Source organism: Chelonoidis abingdonii, chromosome 1 (assembly GCF_003597395.2).
Source record: "Chelonoidis abingdonii isolate Lonesome George chromosome 1, CheloAbing_2.0, whole genome shotgun sequence".
NCBI classification, from domain to species: Eukaryota; Metazoa; Chordata; order Testudines; family Testudinidae; genus Chelonoidis; species Chelonoidis abingdonii.
In genome coordinates, this window is record NC_133769.1 from 157282036 (window position 1) to 157299714 (window position 17679).

The 17679-nt window shown below is 44.6% G+C and overlaps 2 protein-coding genes across 3 annotated transcripts in view; one reads left to right on the top strand and one right to left on the bottom strand.

The window, feature by feature from the left end:
- Positions 1–4430, bottom strand: part of GTF2E1 (general transcription factor IIE subunit 1) — a 115058-nt gene extending 110628 nt beyond the window's left edge. Inside the window, exon 1 of the mRNA XM_075071827.1 lies at positions 4105–4430. The gene's annotated coding sequence lies outside the window, so the exon portion shown is untranslated. The remainder of the gene's footprint in view (positions 1–4104) is intronic.
- A 71-nt stretch (positions 4431–4501) lies between these two features.
- RABL3 (RAB, member of RAS oncogene family like 3) overlaps positions 4502–17679 on the top strand; it is a 45031-nt gene continuing 31853 nt past the window's right edge. For both annotated transcript variants that reach the window (XM_032785910.1, XM_032785912.2), the window contains exons 1-3: positions 4502–4606; positions 7031–7122; positions 8647–8776. In XM_032785910.1, coding sequence (XP_032641801.1) covers positions 4561–4606; positions 7031–7122; positions 8647–8776 — 268 coding nt within the window. In that variant the 5' untranslated portion in view covers positions 4502–4560. The remainder of the gene's footprint in view (positions 4607–7030; positions 7123–8646; positions 8777–17679) is intronic.

Genomic DNA, 17679 nt, shown 5'->3' on the forward strand with positions numbered 1-17679 from the left:
TCCATCTCTGGAGATATTTAAGAGTAGGTTAGATAAATGTCTATCAGAGATGGTCTAGACAGTATTTGGTCCTGCCATGAGGGCAGGGGACTGGACTCGATGACCTCTCAAGGTCCCTTCCAGTCCTAGAGTCTATGAATCTATAAGACCACAGAAGCCTAACCCAGCAGGACCTGTTGGGTAGGCCTAGTGGATACACAGGGTGCTGCAGTCCAGGACCCAATCTAAGAGTGGAAGAATTGTGGAGTTCTCCCCCAGGAAAAGTGAAGACATGAGATCTAGCACTCAGAGAAACCAGAAGGGGAGAGATGCACAGCTAGCCCATTAACCATCATAGCAAAGAACTGTCACTGGGTGCAAAGAGCCTAGAATAGCCAGTATGTAAACCAGATGGAATAGTTCCACCGCCCAGGACTTTGCCGAAGCTATGCAGAAAGCAATGAAACTCTTTTTCACCTTATACACAGCCACAACAAATATTTCAAGAACTCTTTGCCAAACAGAATTTCTACCAGTGATGCCTGATCCATTTTCCTTCCCACTCTACTTGACTAACATGGTGAGGATAACAGCATTTAGAAGCCAAAAACTTGGGAAAACAATCTGTCAGCAAGGTCTGTAACCTTAAAAGAAATATATTTATTTTAAAAGTCAAGTGGCCATTTTTATCTTCAACTTTTATTTGGTTACTACACCTGTAACTTCTCATTTATTTTAGTCTATCTCACTGATGTTGATAAAATACTAGAGTTATACAGATTCCTTTAGTGACTTTCACCTAGGGGTCTCATTCATTAAGCCTCATGATGCTCATATGAGGGAACAGAAGAGGAAAACTGAGGCAAAAAGATGAAATGACTTGTCCAGTCACGGGGCGAGACACTGTGAGAAAGGGAGAAGAACCCAAAGTCCAAAGTCCATTTTTCCGCTAACCACTAGACTTCAGTCTCTGCTTATAAATATTAGAACTTATGACTGACTCACTATACGACTCACAGTTTATTTTAATCCTCTCCCCATCTTCCACAACCTGCTTTCTGCATCTGTTATACTCATATTTTAGGTTTGTCTAATATAGATCAAAAACCCAGAGGCCGGGGACAGTGTCTGTTTAAAAGTCTTTGACAACTGACATGCCAAGTTATGGCATTACACAGATAACAATACACATTCCCTCTGTGATCCAGGTTGTCCAGTATCCTACTTGTGCAGCCATGCAAGAGTCCCAGATTTGATTGCTAGCTTCTTGCTCAGCAAACCTGGTGAAGTTTAGCATTAAGTCTTCCAGTGGAAGAAAAGTTGGAGCTGATGTGACCATTTTTCAATCCTGCTTCATAAGGAGGAGTAAAAAGAGGGAAAATAAGCTGATTCCACAGAACTGCAGTGGGGAAAATTCCACTAATAGAAATGTCTAATTAGGATGTGTAACATCAATATATTACTCTCAAGCACAAACCTCCACCAGCTGCCTGTCTATTTCAGAACCAAGTAAATGACCATCCTTCCTAATCTCTACACCTAGGCTGGCCTAACTTCAGATACTCCACTGGGTGTTTGTATCAGCCTGGTTTTCTCCACCATGAGCTATGGATCCTTCTTCTTGTTCCTACCATACAAAAATTGCCTCTACATCAGACTAATTTCAAATCCTATAGCTTTTCTCTGATACTTCCTGGAGCATTCCAAATCCTACTCCCTGGAAGCTCCAGGAAACCCTGTGCTCAGTCTCTTCAAAATGTGATCACTGCACCTCCTTTCTCCTGCTTTGCCTTAGACACTGTGCGAGATGAATTGACATGCCCTTTTGTATTTACTTTTACTAGAGGACTCCTCTCAGCCGAAGTGTAAATTAGAGGGGGGGAAATAATAGATTAAAGTGAAAACAGATCAATTTCTTTTAAGTCTCACATCTCATAATATAAAAGCAATTGGTCATGTAATTAAGTTAATGGTGTGTGATTTTAGAGGAAATAAAAGGGGATATTTTCACTGCAGTACATAAAGAGCCTGTGGGATTCGTTGAAGAAGGTGTTTAGAGTCCAATATGGTGATTGGAATTAAGAAACACCTGACTATTTTGCAATTAACATTTGGAACCAGAGGCAGTAAAATGACACAAAGGTAATGAAGTCCCATTTCAGGGCATAAACTGAACACTTCAGGGTCAGAGTGTAATTCTTTCAACCCTGTGTAACAGTAATGCTCATCACATATGCAGCACCTTTCATTCCACAGATCTCAAAGCATTCATCAATGATGGAGAAACATTACACCATTTTGCACATATGGACACAAGGAGAGAGAGAGAGAGAGAGATTTGCTCAAGGCCACATTGAGTTACTAGGAGAAACAAGAAACAGAACCCAAGTATTCATATTCTTATTTTGGTGTTCTACTCCCCTGCAACACTGTACAACTGACCAGCTTGCATGACTGGGATTGCCTATTTCTCCTGCAGCAAATACTGGCAGCCACTGAGCACGGGTTACCAAACTAACAAGACCAGTAGTCTGACATGGGATATGTATATGTTCCTAAGGATTATATAACTGCATAGGAATCCAGGAGTACCTACAATTACACTGTTACTGTAGTAGATGCCAGCAGAAGAATCTAATCCTCTTCCACCAGAAGTATAACTTGTGGGACCACAATGGAATAAATTAATTACTTCCAATGAAATTAACAAGCTGGTGGGTCCATTTGAGTAATATGTTTCTCATACAAATCTCAGAATCCTTTCTAAAAACTCATATGATTTCACCATCACAGTCCAAAGGGCTTAATACATTCTCCTTGCACAGCTTCTGACAAGCAGGGAGATAATGTCTGTTTTTCATGTCTCAGACGCAACTGGACCTAGAATTTTTTATTTGATATTGGGCACCACATTACCAGAAAGAAATTGACAAACTGATGGGATGCCAGAAAAAATGAACAAAAGTGATCAAGAGACTAAAGGGACTGACTTATTTATTGTGTGAGAAATGATTTGACTCTTCTAATATTTAGTGTAGCTAATCAACAACTAAGTGGAGGAACAACAGTTTATGAACAGTGGGTGTAAACACAAAGAAGGGAGAGAAAATTAAGATGGTTGAAAAGATGTGCTACCAGTCTTAATTTCATGTCATTGTTTCTATTAGCGAGACTGTACCAATCACAAGACCTATTTAGAGAGAGTGGTCTAGGCACAGTTTCCCAAGGAAGTTGGGAGGGTATGTCCTTTCATTTGGAATTCCAGACATGCATTTCTGCAGCAACATCATACTGCAAACTTATGCCTCCTTTGCTTTCTATCACTGCCTCTTGGTCTTTTATCGGATTCCTTCCCCCTATTGTGTATTGCTTCTGATTATACCCGGCCCCCACATCCCACCCCACTATATTAGCTGTATTTTTCCTAAACGGAATCTTTTGAGTTTTCAGTCCATGTTTCTAGTCGCCCAGCCTAGATCCCCTAGTATAACTTCTCTATCCCGACTATGTCTTCCCTCCCGTCCCGTCCCACTGCTTTTTACATGTCTGATGTTGTAGTTTTGTTTATTTTTAAATGAAAACGCCTCAATTTTGTATCTGGAACGTTTCTACAACAGGAAGGTGTAACCAGAGACTAGGAAAGGATCTGGTATGAAAGCGACCAGTCCCCCACGCAAAACGTTCAGGAGCTGGGGGAGCCTGATGTAAGGCAGAGTTCACGGCCCAGCAGGCACGTGCAGGACTGATCGCTGGGCCGGATGATGAGCGCTGCATCGATCGGGCCCAAAGCGGGGCCGCGAGGACCCTGGGCCGAAGCCCGCTCCCAGCAGAGCGCCCGGCCAGCCCGGTGCAAAGCACGTGGCGCGTCAGCCCGAGGCCCCCCCGCGCCGTTTAACCCCCTTCCCCGCGCGCGCCGCGGTGCGGCTTTAACAGCCGGTGCACGAGGCGGCCCCGCTCCCCCGGCGGCTCGATCCGGGTGCGGGCACCGCCGCCCGGAACCAACCGTCAGCGTCGGGGCCGTGAGGGGGAACCCAAGATCTCGGCGCAAGCCGACCCGCGTGCCCGGGGGAAGTGCGCTGGGAGCTGCAGCCGTTCCCGCCGCCCACGCCGGGGCACGGGACTGACCTGCCGGCCGCTCCACGCTGGCTCTGTCTCCAGGCGGCGCTTTCAGGAACTCCGTCACCTGACGTCATAATACACAGTCCTCGGCGCACACCTATGGAATCACGCCGCCGGCCTACCCCACCCGGCGGCGCATCCCTTTGACACAAACACGAGGTAACACACCCTCGCCGGGGCGCGAGGAGATCTGCTCCAATCCAGCTGGAGAGGGGGCGGGGAGCCGCTACGCATCCCCGGCTGCGACTGGGATTGAGAGGGCAGCGCACCAATCGCTCTCTGAAGCGGGGCACTAGGCCCGCCTCAACCCACGTGTGCCAATCAAAAGCGAAGACGGTAATATAGTGGGGCGCGGAAGGGAGAGGCCACCCAATTGGTTGAGTGAATGGTCCGAGGGGGTTATGATTGGCTGCGCCGGGAAGGGGCGGTGCCGTGTGAGGCTCTGTTGCTGGGCAGGGTAAAATGGCTGCGTTAGACAGGGTGAAGGTGTTGGTGCTGGGGGACTCAGGTGAGTGACTCCGTGAGGGCCCTTCCCACCCCTCCCCCTTCCCGGCGGCCCCGCCCTCCCCTCTTCGCCGCGCCAGCGCGTCCCAGGCCCTGCCTCGTGCCCTGGCAGCCGCCGCACGTGCCTTTGCGCAGCTCTGGCGCGTGTCCTACAGAGACGCCTGGGGCCGAGGCGGTGCCCAGAGCGGCCCCACCGGCTCCCTTGCCGGGAGGCGCTGCACAGAGCTCCCCTCTGAGCTGTGGCTGTGCATGAAAAAGCCAGAATCCGGTTTCTAGTGTGAATGTTCAGCAGTTTTCCAAAGCCTCGGATCAGCGGAAGGGCTCAGCCCCGGCGCTGACTGGTTCTTCTTTGGAGCTGGAAGGGAAACGGGGCAATTCTAGCCCCAGAGGAGACTTCTGGTAAAAGCGAAAAGGGGCTGAGAATTTGGCTGGACAGTGGAAACTCCTTCGGCCTTCCTGTGGTCTCTGCCCTGATGTTTCCTCATCTTAGCCTTCAGAACAGCCCCTTTGTTCTTCCCACTGTTCACTAAATTCATGTGTGTCCAGATTGGCTTTTTCTTAGTGCATCCCTTGAGTGAGCTCATGATCTCCAGAAGAATCCCATTAGTTTCAAGATCTCTCTATGGAAGGGTGCAGCGATTGGCTAGCTGTATCAGGTGTGTCCTGATACCATGGTTTAACTTCTTATGGTAGGAAGGTACAAGTCAAGTCTTGAGTGGGAAGCCAGGTCTAATGGGGTTGAGTAGCAAATGAGAATTACTGTAAGAGGCAAAATCCTATCATTCTGATTTCTAAAGGTTCCACTATGTATATTGTTACATAGTCATATAAGACCACATGCAGGCCATTAGACTAGCTGGAATGGTTTAATGACGCTCAAGAAAATACATCTCTACTCCAATATAACACGACCCGCTATAACATGAATTCAGATATAACACAGTAAAGCCACGCTCCAGGGAAGCGAGGCTGCGCGCTCCGATGGATCAAAGCAAGGTCGATATAACAAAGTTTCACCTATAACACGGTAAGATTTTTTTGGCTCCCGAGGACAGCCTTATATCAGAGTAGATGTGTATTTAAATTAAAAAAATAAAATTCTTTGAGTCAGAGGAGGACAAACCTTTCCAAGCAAAAGAAACCCAAACAAACCAACAAAAACCATGGGAACAACCAGAGGATAGGGATGTAGACAGCCACTATCAAGTACAAAAGTAACTAATTATGCTTTTAGTTTTATACATTCCATAGTCATCCAGTTTTTGCTTAAACATATTTTCACTATCTTTGATTGAAAATCCATTCCATCTGTTCACCACTGCCTTATAAAATTCTGTTTTGTCTTGTTCTGGTCTGTCCAGAAATTTCAAGTAGATTGTTAAGCTATGGCCTATATTAAGTTATCAGATATCATGAATGATGAGCATGGTTTAAATTCTTAGATGTAAGCTTAATTTTATAACAACTTAGTTTAAATGCATTAATCATGTCCCTTCATTGTCCTCACCCAGTGTTACTGCTCACTGCTATTTAACAACCACTAATCCTTTACCATTTTAGTTGCCTAATGCTGCACTCTCTCCAATTCAGTTAAATCTTCCTTCAAATAGGCTGCACTAGATATTATGGTTCAGACGTGACGTACCCATTTCTATATATGCAATAGCACAATGTTCTCAGACTTATGTACTCCCCTTGACAAAAGCCCGTGTGCTATTATCCTTCATTTTACAAACCTCAGTATTTATAGGGTATGTCTACAGTGGAGCTGGAGGTATAATTTCCAGTTCAGGTACCTGTGAGAGCTCTGGTGGAGCTTGTGTGCTAAAAATAGCAGTATAGCTGAGGCTGTACAGGCAGCAGAATGGGCTAGCCACCCTGGTTACATATGTAGAGCTTCAGACAGGATTGTGCTTGAGGCAACTAGCGGATCCCACAGCTCATGCAGCTGCAGTTAAACAGCTATTTTTAGCGCACTAGCTCAATCAGCTAGGAAATGTACGTCTGCCTGAGCTGGAAATTTCACCTTCCACTCCAGTGTAGAGATACCCATGGTGTTCCTATCATCAATATTTTTTTACTGATGCTGCACTTAGGTGATCATAGATTTAAATGTGTCTAACAATACAACTAGGCCGCTATCCTTTGCTCTAGTAATTAGTTCATTGCCATTTAAGCTATATTTAGCATGAATGCTATTTCTACCCAAGTGCATCATTTTACACTAAGATGTGTTATGTTTAGAATTCCACTCAGCAGTGGAGCCTTTTTGCCTGATTTACCAAGACTATTCCAGATCATTCAGTTGACCTAAGATTATGCTATCATCACTCTTGAGTCTTAACCATGCTCTTATTATGGTATCACTGGTAAATGTAAAGATCATGCATTGCCAACTATGGAGCTTCTATTTATGTTTGTTTTTCAGGTGTTGGGAAGTCTTCACTTGTTCATCTGTTGTGCCAGAACCAGGTGTTGGGAAACCCATCTTGGACAGTGGGCTGCTCAGTGGATGTCCGAGTAGGTAAAACTTTCTAAACTTGTAGTGTGTACTGCAACTGTCCTTCAAAAGTTAAAAGAAATGAACCATCTAATCTTGACACTGTGGGCAGTTCTCTCTGAAGTCAAAGGTTCAGATCTCAGCAGGATACTTCCAAGGCCTCTAAATTAAGTTTACTGTGCATGGGTCTTTCAAATGATATCTTAAATATTTATGCTTAAGTCTTGTCTATTTTGTATGGACATTAAAGGGTCTCATGGCATTCTCTTAATGGAAGAGGTTTACCTGGCGTCTTTGGTTAAAATTTCCTCTTCTCTCACTTACCTATAATGAACTAACAGCTGCCATCCACCTCTTAGGTAGTTGCATTTCAGTGATGATGTATGTAAATTGTTTAACACTTTGGGACAAAAGGTGGTAAAGAAAGGTAAGATATTCTCATTATACATTGAGCATTTTTGCTCCCAAAAATTAGGCTTTACAATGGTACATTTAAAGAATCCTAGATATGTGTCCTTTATAGAAGCATCATATTGTAGTGGATATAACTGTATTATTATCACCGTTCATTGAGTGGTGAATTCAGTATCAGTAGGTGAATGCATTAAATTAAACTAAACTCTTCAAAATTCCCTGGAAATCAATTGCCACTTATAGCTTAATTCCACACTCATGCTGCCAGCCAAACATATAAAAGAAAAGGATTTAATTTCATTTGTTTATATCATGTAAGAATGTTTTGCTCATGTCATTAAAGAGCAGGATGTCTGTGAAATGCTGCCTTTTTTACAGGCTGCTGACACCAGAAGCTAATGGCTTGGGGAATCTAGAAATTTATGAGGAAGTTTTCAGTGATGAGCAACCATCCACATGGTGTGGTGAAAAACATCCCCTCCCAAGCCTATTGTAAATTTCATTCTTTCCAAGGTGTCATGCTTTGCCTGAGGCTAGTGATGATACTGTCTTAATGTCTGAACAGCATCTTTCATTCCAAAGAATCCCAGCGCACATTTCCAGCTTTTGGGAAAAAGAAATGTGGCATTCGTTTTTAATAGTGCAGAGCAAAACTACACATCAGACTTTAGGAGGAAAAGTGACGGATAGTGAATTGAATTGAAACTTCAAGAGAAGATAAATAACTAGACACCAGTGCTAATCTTAATCTTGCAACTATTACCATATGTCCTTTAATTACCACAAGAGGTCAGAACCTCACTTTTTCATCTGCTCTAGCAGCAGAGTGCCCCTAAGCATCACAGTGAGGATTTAGATTCACCAGTATCTCTGAAGGAAGAAGGCCCTCTACTGGCTCAGCAAGACTGCTTCCTGAAGCTGCATGGTGTCCATTGCAGGTCTACTAAGCTGGTCTGGATGTATAGTTTGTGAGATCTGATAGCCTCACAATAAAAAGTGACATGGATCCATGTACTCTGATTTAAAAGTTACTGTTCCAACACTGGGAATTTTTGCCCTTCCAGCTGAGGTCAGCATTGTGTGGATCGCCTTCTGGTTACTTATGGATTGATTTTTTTTTTTTTTTTCAGATTCATGACTACAAAGAGGGGACCCCAGAAGAGAAGACTTACTACATCGAGCTGTGGGATGTTGGCGGTTCAGTGGGCAGTGCTAGTAGCGTGAAAAGCACACGGGCAGTTTTTTACAACTCTGTGAACGGTAAAGTATGTTTGGTGTAAATCCATTTTTGTTTGCGACTACTTTCTGTTGTGAGATGTCAGTATTGGTTTTGAGTCAGGATTCACCCAGGTTTTATTATAATATCTGCACTTTAAAAAAAGAAATTAGACTGGAAAGAATTCATAGATTCCTTAAGTCAAATTTATCTGTTTGGAGTCAGCTGTGAGCAGGAAAACCATTCTGAGTAATGATATGCAAATGAGCAGAATCCAATATCTCACTCTGTTTCAGCCTTCCTGTGTTCCAGAACTAACACAATAGGGAGTCTTTGAAACTTCAGTAGGGTTTCCTCAGGCTAGGCGTGCAGTAATGAAGACATGTTTCACTCTTCCAGGCCTCATAAACATACATGGACTTAATTTTTTTTCTTTTCCATTGGCTGGTTCAGGACGTATGCTAAGAAAAATTTATTGGTTGTATAATCATTTGCATTAGTCCTGCCAAGTATTTCCAGCCCTGGCAGACTGCGAGATATTGTCCCACAGGGTGGATTTGATTTAAATCACTAGTCAGAAGACTCAATTTAATCATGGTTTTCTACATAAAAGTGCGTTCTTGTTGGTTGTTACAACCTTAATACATATTCTTCACAATTCAGAGATTTCATTTTTAGAAAGTACACACTATACATTTTTAAACAGTGATTTATTTTGAAAATTTTTCAGATTAGTTTTACAGCTATATCAGAAAATGCATGATTGTTTGGTTATTTCATTTACCAAAGGTAATTGAAGCAGATATTTATGAAGTCACTGCAAGATGAACTATCTCCAATTCAACAGGTTAATCATTAATATTTGGAGGATTTTCTTGCCATGCTGTATTAGGAGAAGAACATCACCAAACAGACATTTAAATTGTTTTATTTAACTAAAACAACAATGTTAGGTATTCTGGATTTTTTTTCTTCAACAGCAAACATACAGTGTTTTAACAAAACCAGCATATGTCCCTCGCTTCTCACATTTATATCCAGACTTCTTCTCCTTGTCCAGATCTATTCCGCTTCCAACAATCTTCTATTCATTGAATTTTTAAAAACTTTGCACTTTTAGAGAAAGGTAAGGGATTGACTCTGTGTACACAAATTTGCAGAGGGACAATAGGGTTGAGGTCTGTTATTTCTCACCTCTCTATATTATTTATTTATTTAAAACATTTTTGCTGTTAACGAGCATTTGTTACCTCTGGAGACACAAATTTAAGAACTGCAAAACTAAGCATCTCTGATGTATCTTCTAGACTGAGCACTGAGTCCAATTGGGTAGATAGAAAGATTAACCTAAATAATCTATACAGAAGCCTCTGGAATACCCTAATCCATGAACTATTGGAGCTCATTTACAAAACTTTTCTTAAACATTACATGAATATACACCTCTATCCTGATGTAATGCGACCCGATATAACACGGGGTTCACATACAAGGCGGTAAAGCTCTGACACTCTGCTCTGAGCAGCGTGTTAAGGGTGCCAGGCCAGGCTGGGGCTAAGGGGTTGGTTAAGGGGCAGAGGGTCTCGGGGGTGGTCAGGGGCTCTCTTCCCCCTCCCCTCGAGTCTGGGAAGCAGGAGCTGTAGGGGGGCACCTTTGGGGGTTCCGCAGTCCCAGAGTGTCCCTGAGGATTAGTAGGGGGCTGGGAGCAGCTTGCCCACTTCCATCACCCCGGCCCCAGCTGTGTTGCTCAGGGGAGGGGCCTTGGGCGAAGGGATCTCCCCGCACTCACTGGCAGCAGCGGAAGTGGAGCAGCCCGGCCTCAGTCTGCTGCACTTTGCCACCTCCCAGCCGTGGAGCTCCGCTTCCCACCACAGGTGAGTATGGGGCCGTCCTTTCCCTAACCTCCCCACACTCACCTGTGGCGGGACGCGGAGCGCCGCAGCTGGGAGGTGGCAGAGTGGAACGGGCTGAGGCCGGGCTACTCCTCTTCTGCTGCTACCGTTGAGTGACTGTCGGGGTGTGGGGTGTGGATAGGGGACAGGGAGGAGGGGTAGTGGGTGGGGTCCTGGGCATGATTAGGGATGGGGGGTCTCTGAAGGAGGTGGTCAGGGAACAAGGAACAGGGAGGGCCAAAGCAAATTCAATATAACACAGTCTCACCTATAACACGGTGAGATTTTTTTGTCTCTTGAGGATCGCGTTCTATCTGGGTAGAGGTGTGTTGTCTCATACTATAGAATTAGAATTTATAATCCCTATTCCATGATGAGATATATTTGCGCTATAATGTATCTTAATTAAAACTGTCTTTAGATATGCTTTTTCCTCAAAAAGCATTTTATCAAAAAAACCAATTTTAAATAAAAAAAAATCAGATTTTTGTATTTGAAAAAAAAATCATTGATTTTTATCCATCCTGTTGTCCCATAAAACTTTCTGATTACCATCATGCCTTTTTTCACTTCATTTGCAAAATAACTTTTAACACTGAATCTCACAACCATCTAAATTAGGAATTAATACTTTATATCATTGAGAAAATGGTGTCCTAGGTACGAAACATTGATTTATATTCTTGTAATTCATAAAACATCATCCTTTAAATTCAAGTAGGAAAAAAAAGGAAGGCGCTAATTGGAATAACACGATATTTAATGTCCTGTATCTCGTTATATTATGCCATTGTTGGAAACAAAGCAGGAGTGTTCACTGAAAAATTTGAGGCAACCAAAATGACCACTTTTGAAAAATTTTGTCCAAAACATGCTATTTTATTCAGTTCTTAGTTTATATTTCTTATAATGGTATATGAGTGCTGTTCAGTAGTACCTTAAGCAGTGTGATAGTCATCTGTCACTTATGGTTCTTAGCATTATTTTGGGAAAATAATGGAAAATTGCATGTGGATACTTATTTATTTACTATGGAGGTACCAGGCAGGGTTCTGTAGTTAAGAATGAGTTGATTTTTGCCCTTAAAGCAGGGTGTGATGTTGCACTCCATATGCTTTATGAAAATATGCTTATGAATCTGAATATGATGTAACTGGAATATGCTTTATGCAAAAGGTCTCTTGTAAGGTATCGTTACAAACCTTATAGTCTGAGTGTGTTCATCCTATTTGTTTGCATGTATTATTTCTATGTCTGGAGTTGGAGAATAAGATATAAACTTGTATTACTGATGTGAACATATTAAGTGGAAGCCATTAAGGGTGCTTCAGAATCAATGAACTGGAAATGGCTCTGTTTACTTGAAAATCTTCCTGTGCACGTGTGGACCAGCCCAGGAAAAATGGAGGCTGGGGTCTCACAGGACACATGAACATAGGCACGTCTACACTTGCAAAGTTAAAGCGCCAGCAGTTACAGCACAGCTCAGAGAACACAGAAGGGATACCACTGTCGTGTGTTCACACTGACAGCTGCCTGCACAATAGCATGTTCACACTTCCGGCACTTGCAGGGGTATTCGGAGTGGTGCACTCTGGGCATCTGTTCCACAGAGCACCTTTTTCTCTTTTGCCGCTAAGACTTGTTGGAAGGCGGAGGGGGTTGTGGGGCATCTTGGGTCCAGTCCCAAAGCCCTGCGATGCATTGCTTTGCATCGCATCAATCCCTGTGCTTCTGTCTGCATTTGGCGCCATCTTTCAACGGTTCGTGTACTGCGCGCCCTGCCTCTTCCAGGCTGCAGGAGTCGATCCTGAACTGCTAACCAGTATGCTACTTGCTCTGACCAGTACATCACAAGTGGCAGTGAAGTTATTCCTTAAACTACAAAGGCAAGAGGAGTGCGACATTGATCTCACCACGCGTAGTAGCTACGACATGAGATTGCTTGTGGCATTCACGGAGGTGCTGACCACCATGGAATGCTGCTTTTGGGCTCAGGAAACGAGCATTGAGTGGTGGGATCGAATTGTGATGCACATGTGGAATGATGAGCAGTGGCTGCAGAACTTTCACGTGAGGAAAGCCGCATTCATGGGACAGTGTGAGCTCGCCTCAGCCCTGTGGCACAAGGACACAAGAATGAGAGCTGCCCTGTCATTGGAGAAGCGCATGGCGACTGCACTGTGGAAGCTAGCTACTCCAGACTGCTACTGGATTGGTCGCTGACCAGTTCAGAGGGGGAAAGTCAACGGTTGGAGTTGTATTGATGGAAGTATGCAGGGCTATTAATTGCATCCTGCTCTGAAAGACTGTGTCTCTGGGCAACATGCGTGACATTCTGGATGGCTTTGCACAAATGGGCTTCCCTAACTGTGGAGGGGCAATAGTTGGCACGCACATTCTTATTCTGGCACCAGACCACTTAGCCACCAAGTATTGGGTATTGCAAGGGGTATTTCTCAGTAGTTCTTCAGATGCTTGTGGATCACCGTGGGCGTTTTCCGGACAGTTAACACAAGCTGGTCCAGAAAGGTACATGACACACACATCTTTCGGAACGCTGGCCTATTCAAGAAGCTGCAGGGAGGGACTTTCTTCACGGACATTGCTGTAGGGGAAGTCGAAATGCCCATTGTCATCCTGGGAGACCCCGCCTGCCCCTTAATGGCATGGCTCATGAAGCTATACACAGGTCAACTTGACAGCAGCAAGGAGTGGTTCAACAACAGGCTGAGCAAGTGCAGAATGACTGTGGAATGTGCTTTGGGCTGTTTAAAAGCCCGCTGGCGCTGCTTCTGTGGGAAGCTGGGCATGGCCAATGACAATGTGCCTATGCTTACAGCTGTGTGCTGTATGCTCCATAATATTTGTGAAGGAAAGGATGAAAGCTTCACTCAGGACTGGACGGCAGAGGCTCAGCGCCTGGAGGCTGAGTTTGAACAGCCAGAGACCAAGGCTATTAGAAGAGCACAGCGCGGGGCCATAAGGATCCGGGATGCCTTGAGACAGCAATTTGAAGCTGAAAGCCACTAATTTTTGTTGCTGTGCTCGGGATTGCAGTGCTTATAATGCTAGGAGGTGATTGGTGCACATGATGCAAGAAAGAACCTTAACATTATTGTATGTTGCTTTGCACTGCTATTTTTACTTTCACTTAATAGAATAAAGATGGCTTCCAAACACACAATTCTTTTATTAAAAGACAGAAACCGGAGGAGTCAAAGGAAAAAATTCATCAGCAGGGTTGGGAAGGGGGTGTGGGAAAAGGGAAGTTCTCAAGAGGAGGAGGGGTCCCAGGACAGCTACAGATTTCTGTATGTCCAGGGATCATACCCAGCCGCCTCCTTTGGAGTACAATGCATCCGGTGCTGTACTTAGCAGGGCCAAACTGCTGAGGGATGGATGCTGAGTGCAGTGAGGAGTGGGAGTCCACATGCTGGATTGTGAGGAGGGAGGAGTGGAATGCTGCGGGTAGAGAGTGGAGCCAGGAGATAGATAAGAGTGTGTTGGCGGTCTGTGTGCAGTGCATGGGAAAGAGTTTTGCGACAGCCGCTGCAGTGGAGGTGCTCCATAACTGGAGCAGCTGGTACAGGACCACAAGGGGAGAGGCAATTCTTGATTTAGTCCTGAGTGGAGCGCAGGATCTGGTCCAAGAGGTAAATATAACAGGACCACTTGGAAATAATGACCATAATATTTAACATTCCTGTGGTGGGAAGAACACCTCAGCAGCCCAGCACTGTGGCATTTAATTTCAGAAAGGAGAACTATGCAGAAATGAGAAGGTTAGTTAAACAGAAATTAAAGGGTACAGTGACTAGAATGAAATCCCTTCAAGCTGCATAGACACTTTTCAAAGACACCATAGTAGAGGCTCTACTTAAATGTATACCCCAAATTAAAAAAAAAACCAGGGAAACAGTAAAAGAACTAAAAAGAGCCACCATGGCTTAACAACCATGTAAAAGAAGCAGTGAGAGATAAAAAGGTGGAAGTCAAATCCTAGTGAGGTAAATAGAAAGGAGCATAAACATTGCCAAATTAAAAATGTAATAAGAAAAGTCAAAAAGGAGTTCGAAGAACAGCTAGCCAAAAACTCAAAAGGTAATAACAAAATGTTTTTTAAGTACATCAGAAGCAGGAAGGTTGCTAAACAACCATTGTGGTCCCTAGATGATCGAGATAAAAAAGGAGCACTTAAAGATGATAAAGTCATTGCGGAGAAACTAAATGAAGTCTTTCCTTCAGTTTTCATGGCTGAGGATGTTAGGGAGATTCCCAAACCTGAGCCGTCCTTTGTAGGTGAAAAAATCTGGGAAATTGTCACAGACTGAAGTTCATTGAGAGGGGTTTGGATTAATCTGATCAAACTTACACATTAACAAGTCACTGGGATACCGGATCGCATTTCACTAAGGTTCTGAAAAACTCAAATGATAAATTGCGCAAACTATTTACTGTGGTTGTAACCTGTCCTTTAAATCGCTTCTGTACCCAATGCTGAGAAGATAGCTAATGTAACCCAGTATTTAAAAAGGGCTCTAGAGGTGACTCCTGGGCAATTACAGACCGTAAGGCATGAGGGGGGCTCTCGGGGAGCAGATGAGGGTGGGAGAGGGATCTCTGGCTCCCGTTTTCCCTGATGTAATTTATCTACATTCCTCCCCCCCGACTTATAGTGTTTCCTTCTTCCTCTGGTCAAGGCCTGTCCTGGCCCTGCTGCTGTGTAAGGATGTGGTTATGGGGGGCGAGCGACCCCTCATTTTTGGCGCGGGAGGAATAGCTCAGTGGATTGAGCATTGGCCTTGTCCACCCCCAGGGGTTGTGATTGTCAGTCCTTGGGGGCCACTTAAGGGGATCTGGGCAAAATCAAGTACTTGGCCTCTGCTGAGCAGCAGGCTGGACTTTCACCATGACCTTTCAAGGTCCTTCCAGTTCTAGGAATTGGATATCTCCACCCTTCGACGAAGAGGTAGAGACACCATTCTTACCCATCACTGGCTATAGCCATTATGGACTTACCTCCATAATTTATCTAGTTCTCTTTTAAACACTATTTCAGTCCCTAGCCTTCACAACCTCCTAGGCCAAGAGTTCACAGGTTGACTGTGTGCTGTCTGAAATGTTTGAGAGCTAAGAGTTGTTGGAGGGTGTGCTTTGTAGGTTGCTACAAAATTAGAAATATTAGCTACTGTGAGAAGCGTAAACGCTCCAATTCTGCTTCGTACAGCATGTATATGGCTCCTTAACCTCCATGGCCATACACAAGTTCAAATGGTGAAAACCCTAAACTGGGATGTGTACGCCCTGCATGGCAAAAGCAATGCCTGCAACCTAATACCCAATCATTGAGTGTTCATTTTTACAAATTACAATCATGCCCCAAGTTCCATTAAACCTCTCCGCACCCAGGCCATTGGTTTGATGGTGGTAAGGAGTGGCAACCAAGTGATGCAACGATGGCTTCACACAGGTTTTTCTATTCATGTTCCTGCCAGGAAATTAGTTCTCAAATCATAAGGATGTCGAGGACAACCTACCTGGCAAAAATGGATTGCTAAGGGACCTGGCACACACTTTTCCTCTGGTGTGCTTAATCTGACTGCTCAGCATCGGGTAGCAACAATCCATGAAAGTCAGTATGTACTGCTTTCCTCTGGGTTTTTTTTTTTTGGGAAAGGACCCAGAATATCCACAGCTACTTGCTGAAATGGGACCTCAATTATAGGGAGTGGCTGGAGAGGGGCTTTGACTTGGTCTTGGGGCTTTCCCACTCATTGGCACACCTCACAAGACTGGACATAATTAGCAACATCCTTGCCCATTCCCTCCTGGTGGAAGGACTTCCCCAAATGGTCTTTGGTTCTGTTCACCCCAGAATGGCCACTGGGATGATCATGAGCTAAGCTCAAGAGCTTTACCTGGTACTTAGTTGGGACTACCAACTGTCTTTGAGAACGCCAGTTTTCCTGGTGTTCACCAGAAAGAGTTTCCTTGTATAAAAGTCCTTGTTCTACAACAAACCGGGATCGGTTAGAAGAGCTGAGAGGCGGTGGGGGGCTCCGTGCTGCCACCCAAGCTTTCTGAAGGCTGTCATCTGCTTCCTGCTCAGCCTGAAACTGTTCCCTTGATGCTGGAAACATCAGTTCCTCCTTGGATTGTGGACTTGGGCTTGATCCCTCTGGAAGCAATGTAAGTGATGGGGTTGTTTTCATTGATTGTGAACCGCTCTCCGCTGGTGCACTATGTGATATTTCAGGCTCTGGTTGAGCCTCCTGGGTAGGATTATCTTCTGTTTCTGCCAGTTCAGGGCCGCTGGTGCCCTCTGGCATTGGAGTTGTAGATGGGTTTGCAAGCGCTGGAGTCAGTGCTGGCAACGGTTCTGGTGCTTGTTGCTTTGTCACTTCCAGTTCTGGGACTGGATTCACTAGGGCTGTAGCATTCATGGGTAGAAGATCCAATTCCACCACCTCTGTCTGGGTCTCTGGTAACACAGATGGGGCCCTGGTGGACAGCTCAGGAACAGGGATGGGTGTGGAAGCTTGCTTGGCCTGGCTGCGTGTGACCATTCCCACCCTCTTGGCTAGCTTCACATGGTTGTCCAAGTCTTCCCCCAGTAGCATGGGGATGGGATAATTGTTATAGACTGCTAAAATCCACATTCCAGACCGGCCCTTGTACTGGACAGGCAACTCAGCTGTCGGCAAGTTTACAGATTTTGACATGAATGGGTGAATTGTCACTTGGGCCTCTGAGTTGATGAATTGGGGATCCACTAAGGATTGGTGGATAGCTGACACTTGTGTCCCAGTGTCCCTCCACGTGATAACCTTCTTTCCACCCATTCTCAAGGTTTCCCTTCGCTCCAAGGGTATTTGAGAGGCATCTGGGCCTGGGGATCTTTGGTGTGATTGTGGTATAATGAACTGTAATCGTTTGGGGTTCTTGGGGCAGTGGGCCTTTATATGTCCTAGTTCATTACATTTAAAACATCGCCCAGCTGACTGGTCACTGGGTCGAGGTGGGTTGCTGGAAACTGGTGAGGTGGGACAATA